Source organism: Galeopterus variegatus, unplaced genomic scaffold (genome assembly GCF_000696425.1).
Source record: "Galeopterus variegatus unplaced genomic scaffold, G_variegatus-3.0.2 Scaffold1520, whole genome shotgun sequence".
Lineage (NCBI taxonomy): Eukaryota > Metazoa > Chordata > Mammalia > Dermoptera > Cynocephalidae > Galeopterus > Galeopterus variegatus.
This window is the reverse complement of record NW_007727631.1, coordinates 116,477-122,267: the sequence shown is the minus strand read 5'-3', so window position 1 is coordinate 122,267 and position 5,791 is coordinate 116,477. Positions and strand designations below refer to the sequence as shown.

Genomic DNA, 5,791 nt, shown 5'->3' with positions numbered 1-5,791 from the left:
GGCGGCGAGGCGGGGCCAGAGCCACGGGGCGGGGCTGGGGGGCAGGGCCGAGAGCGAGAGGGACTCGGGCTGAGTCTAAGGGGACCCGGAGTTATGGGTAAAGGCGGGCGGGGCTGGAAGAATAGAACAGCCGATGGGGCGGGGTTTGCGGGGAGGGGGCGGGGCTATGTGTAAAGCAGGGCCGAGTCCGGAGGATGCCGGAGGATGGCGGGGTAAGGAGTGGGGCTAAACAGAAGGGTGGGCCTCAGGAAGGAGAGGGCGGGGCCTGGGATAGGTAAAGGGGCGGGGCTGCAGGGAAAGGGCGGGGACCGATCAGGGAAAACGGGGCTCGACGGAAGGAAAGGGATGGAGCTTGGGAAAGGTGAAGGAGAGGGGCTGGAGGGCAGGAGGGAAGGTGTGGATCTGAAGGAAGGGGTCGGGTTTGGAGAGGTGCAAGGGGCTGGTCAGTGAGAAAAGGCTAGTGTAAAGCGAAGTGGTCGTGTTCAGGTGCTGGGAACCCTGTGGGTTGGCAGGAAGATGGTGTCGACAACCACAGAGCGGATTTAATGTAACCGGGCCACTTCCTGGTTTTGTGAACTTGGGCAAGTTGTTAAATTCTTTTTCAAGTTCCTTATTAGTAAAACGGAGCTGGAAAATTCTATCGTCAGTTCTTGGGGGCTTCAGAGAACTGGGATGCAAGTGAGACATCCTTGTTAAACAGTGCTTCTCCAATTTTGTCATCATAAAGGAGCATGAAAGGGTCTTCCAGAGTTCTGGGGCAAAACCCAAAGCAGCTGAAAGCTTCTATTTTATCTTAGTGCAAACTTTGCATTCAACTCACTAAAATGTATGTGTTTTCACAGAGTGTTTTCCATAATCATCCCAGTAAAGTCAACACTCCAGGAAGATGTTTGCTGGTTAAGATCTTGGTATCTAAAGTCAAACTGATGAGTTCTCTTTTTTTTTTTTTTTTTTTTTTCTGGGGGCTGGCCGGTACAGGAATCCAGACCCATGATGAGTTCTCTTAAACAAGTGATTTATCCTCTATGAGCCTTAGTTTCCTCATGTGTAAAATGGGAATAATGGGTAGTATCTATCTCATAGGGTGTTGAGAGGATTAAATGAGATGTTTCTTGTCACCCAGCACAGTGTCTGATATATAGTGAATGCTCAAAGAAAACATTAGTTTGTTGTTATTCACATTCAAAAAATTCAGAATAAATGGATCAAAGCAGTTATACAGAGTCATCTTAAAGCCAACTGCTTTGAGAATCTGTTGAAAGCTATGGGCCTCTCTTCTGAGAAAAAATGTACACGTACACAAAGGTTCACTTATTTCTTAAAGCGTTTGAAGAATCTGTGAAGAAGTGATTGGGTGAAATCTGAGTTAGGATGGCGATGAACCCTAGCTGAAGCCGTTCTTCCCTCCTTCCTGGTGTGGCCCAAGGCCCTGGGTCCCCTATTCTTCCTCCCCAAGACCCATGAGGCAGAGTTGGAGTACAGATCAGCTTTATTATTGGCATGAAGACAGGGAGGTGGTAATAGTGCCAGGCCCTTCTGTGGGCCAGGGGGCAGAGGGCTCATCAGCCAGCACCAATCCTCCAAGCTGGCTCTCCCAATGAGGTCCAGGGCTACAGGTCCCTCTGGCTTTCAGCAAAAGCAGTAGATGAGCAGGCGAGTAGACTGCTAGGCATTGGATATGTGGACTCCTCAGGGCTGCTCTGGAGCTGGAGTCGGGCTGGGGTTGGCAGGGGGTGGGGGCCGAGGCTGGATGTCCCTGGTGCGCATGTAGGATAGCAGCTGTTCTGGGATCTCAGCCAGCACGTCCTTGGCCAGTCGGGCCATACTCAGCACCTGGTTCCCTGACCGGTCAACGTAGTCTCGGAATGGGACGAACTGGAAAGGTACAGACGGATAGGTGTGGGCTGTGGCCAGGACAGAGGGGATGAAGGGGCAGGCAGAAGGCTTCTTCTTTGATCCTCAACATCTATTTCTGAATATCACACTACTTCTCCCTTCCTCTCTTAGGCAGGTTTTTACATTTTCTTTCTCCCCACCCACTTTTTTCCTCCACCTTCTATTCACCCTCAACTCACTCCAGTTTGGCTTTATGCAGTCCACTGAAACTGCTTTTGCTAATGTCATCGATAGCCCCATGTGGCTAAATCAGTCCAGTGGCAATATATTTTTAGTCCTCATCTTGCTTGACATCTCTTTAGCTTTCTGTTACATTTGACCATAATCCTCCTGGACATATTCCACTCTTGATGCCACACTCTTCTAGTTCTTCTCCTACCTTCCTGGAAGCCCCTCCCCCCATCCTCCCCCTCCTCCCCAACTTCCTCTGGGTCTACCATCTCTCTAAGCCTGGTCCTTCCTCTCTCAACTCTCTTCCTGGGTAATTTCATACAATTTCATGACTATAAAAACTTCCCTGGAGGGAAGGGGAGGGGACCAAGAGGGGAGAGGGAGGGTTGGGAAGGAGGGGCCAGGGGAGAGAAGGGGCAGAGACCAGGGAAAAGGGAGCCTGAGAATGGGAGGAAGCCCAGGGGATGAAGTTGGGGCAAGAATGGGGAGGGGTTAGTGAGAAGGGGGCTCGGAAGGGGAAGAGACCCAGGGGAAGGAGTTGGGGTGAGAAGGGGGAAGGGAGTGCCCAGAGAAGGGGGAGTGAGAAGTAAAAAATGATGAAGAAGAATAAGAATAAAAACTGTTCTTTGGTGACTCCCAAACTTATATATCTATTCCTGGTGTCCTTTTTTTTTTTTTTATTTTGTTGCCCGTATTACCTCTGCATTAAGTGGTCACAGATACTCCAAACCCAATGTATTCACAACTGAATTCTAGCTCTTTCTGCCAAATCTTCTCCTCCAGCTTTCCCTTTTTCACTAAATGGGACTATCACTTACTCAACTGCTCAAGCTAGAAAACTGAGAGTCATCCTCAGGAGCCCCCTTTGCTCCCCTTTACCATGTAATCAAATCAATTTTTCTAAACCTCACCTCAAATGTCATTTCCTCATAGAAGCCTTCCCTGACTGTTGTACCTAAGTCAGGTCCCCTGTTATAGGGTCTCATAGTGGCATTTGCTCTTCCTAATCACAATCTAATTAGATATTTAGCTGTGTGATTATTTATCATTGGCTGCCTCCACTAGAGGGCAGAAACTTTGGGGATCTCCTATACCGTGGATGCACCCAAGTTGCATGTACCTAAGTCAGGTCCCCTGTTATAGGGTCTCATAGTGGCATTTGCTCTTCCTAATCACAATCTAATGAGATATTTAGCTGTGTGATTATTTATCATTGGTTGCCTCCACTAGAGGGCAGAAACTTTGGGGATCTCCTATACCGTGGATGCACCCAAGTTGCAGCAACCTTCCTACTTGTCAAAAAGAATGTGTTCAGTGAATGAGAAAGGATGGAAGACTGAGGAGGGAGAATGGTAGGTGATTGAGAAGGCAGTAAGAGAGAGTGGCTCCCAACTTAGCCTCTCCTTCCCACTGTGTCTCTCAGCTCCACAACCTCTCCTGGGTCAGGTCTACCTGAACGATGTCCCGCTCTGCGTAGCGTCCCCTAGAGGACACGCGCACATCATCACCGTCCAACTCTTCCATTGCTGCAGAAAAGACACCCATCAGCTGATTGGTCTCTCCAACCCCAACCCGTGCTGCCCCCCACCATCTTAGTTTCCTTTTTGGAGTCATCATGAGAATGCCTAATGGTTACATTAAAGTCCTACAAATATTAGACATTGTTATGGAGTTATTATTATATGTAGTACCTTCCCACATATTCCATCCTCCCAGGAACCCCAGGGGGCAAGTATTAATATCAGCAGCCTTGGTTATGTGAGGGAGGAGGTTCAGAGGTCTGTGACTTAGCCAAGGTCCCACAGGGGTGTCCACCTTGTCTTTCCTATGAGACGGGCCTGAGTGCCCAGACACCCCCCACGCTCCTTTCTCCCCAGTTCTTAGTCCTACAAATGGACACCTCCCATCCTACTCACCCTCAAACATGGCTGGTCCCACACCGACAATAATGATAGACATAGGCAGTGAAGAGGCCTGTGGGGGAGAAAGGGCAATGGTTGGGGCGAGCAGCCATAGTAAGGCAGACCATTGTTGGGAGACAGTTTTTTGTGTGTATCACATTTCTGCACATCTTGTGAGCTGAGCTACTGATTCTTTGTTCCAGACTACTTTTTCAAGGATGTTTGTATATCAGTCAAACTTGAAAGATATAGTGCCTTCTTCTAGAGCAGAGGGCAGGTTTATTTACAGTCCAGTATAATTTTAAAAAGGTATCCCACTGGAACAAAAGGCGGGAATGCCTACTGCCCATTATAAAGGATTCAAATTCCCTTAGCTGAGCGTTCCTCTCCTCTAATGTAACCCACAATGGGTAAAGGTGTCATCTGGCTCTCTTCACATCATCCTATGGGAATTGAGACATACAGAAGCAGAGCAAGTGCTGGTATTCCAACTACTTCTTTTGCTAGTAATAACAAAGTCCTTTGTCTCTGATCCTGGAGGCTTGTATCTTCTGTGAGCATCCACGAAACTGGCAGGCTGACTTGCTTGCAAGTATGGTAAGATCTCAGCCCCTCACAATATTGACAGTGACCCCTCCCTGCGAAGCCCTCCTCCTCCTCAGACTTACACTGACGATGGCCTCCTTGGTCTGCGTCATGTCAGAGATGACCCCGTCAGTGATGATGAGCAGAACGTAGTACTGGGAACCATCAGAGATCTTGGCTGCAGCCCTGGATGAGAGGCCAAGATCGGAATCCAGCTGAAAGCCAGTGAGGCCAAGGGAACACCCCACTCCTGAAGCTTCCACAACCAGCATGTAAGCAGTGGGCAAAAACTGGGGCTTCTGATGCCCATGCTCCTTCACCAGATCTGGCTGCCAGCCATCCCTCCAGTAATATTTATTGAACACTTACTATGGTAGGCACCAGAGATATACAGGAGAAAAAACAAATACGTCCCAGCCTTAATCCAATAATCACACAAAGAGGTATAAAATTACCACTGTGATGAGTGCTGTGACGGAAGGGGACACTGCTATGACATTGTACAGTGGGGATCCTGACCTGGTTCAGAAGGTCAGTGAAGGCTTCTTTAAGTGAGTGATGTTTGAGGATGGAGAAGAGGCTGAGTAAAGAGGGTGTTGGGGGGTCATTCTGGGCAGAGGAAACAGCATGGACAAAGACCCTGTGGTGGAACCAAAGGAAGCCCACCCTGTCAGAAAGTGAAGGAAGCAGAGTGGACCATGTGAGTGAGGGGGCACAGAGGCCAGACCACACTGGACTTTATCAACCCCTGGAAAGATTTTGATGTTTACACAAGAGCAAGAGCCAGGGCTGAAGGCTTCCTTTCTTCCCTCTTTCATCCATCTCTTCTCTCGCCCTTCTCTCCTCTGCTGACCACATGCCATTGCCTGAGCTACTGGGTTCCCTGCAGTCTCCCTCAGTTGGTCTAACAGCTGCTCCCTAAGCTCCTTTTCCTTCTCTCGCCATCAATCTTTGAATCCAAAATTTTTCCACCTGAAAAGAACTTCAGAAGTCATTGAGTCCACCAGTCCCCTTATTTCACATTTAAGAAAAATAAGGGCTGGCCGATTAGCTCAGTTGGTTGGAGCACAGTGATATAACACAAGGTCAAGGGTTCACATTCCAGGGGCCGGCCCGTGGCTCACTCGGGAGAGTGCGGTGCTGATAACACCAAGGCCACAGGTTCGGATCATATATGGGGATGGCCAGTTAGCTCACTGGCTGAGCGTGGTGCTGACAACACCAAGCCAAAGGTTAAG

The 5,791-nt window shown here is 49.0% G+C and overlaps 1 protein-coding gene across 2 annotated transcripts in view; it reads right to left on the bottom strand.

The window, feature by feature from the left end:
- Positions 1-1,471: 1,471 nt before the first annotated feature.
- CPNE9 (copine family member IX) overlaps positions 1,472-5,791 on the bottom strand; it is a 25,925-nt gene continuing 21,605 nt past the window's right edge. Inside the window, exons 18-21 of one of the 2 annotated variants that reach the window (XM_008577470.1) lie at positions 4,637-4,739; positions 3,984-4,041; positions 3,520-3,593; positions 1,472-1,875 (exon numbers count right to left, since the gene is read on the bottom strand). In XM_008577470.1, coding sequence (XP_008575692.1) covers positions 1,690-1,875; positions 3,520-3,593; positions 3,984-4,041; positions 4,637-4,739 — 421 coding nt within the window. In that variant the 3' untranslated portion in view covers positions 1,472-1,689. Of the gene's footprint in view, positions 1,876-3,263; positions 3,357-3,519; positions 3,594-3,983; positions 4,042-4,636; positions 4,740-5,791 lie in introns of those variants that run through there. The other variant, XM_008577471.1, reaches the window with a different exon arrangement.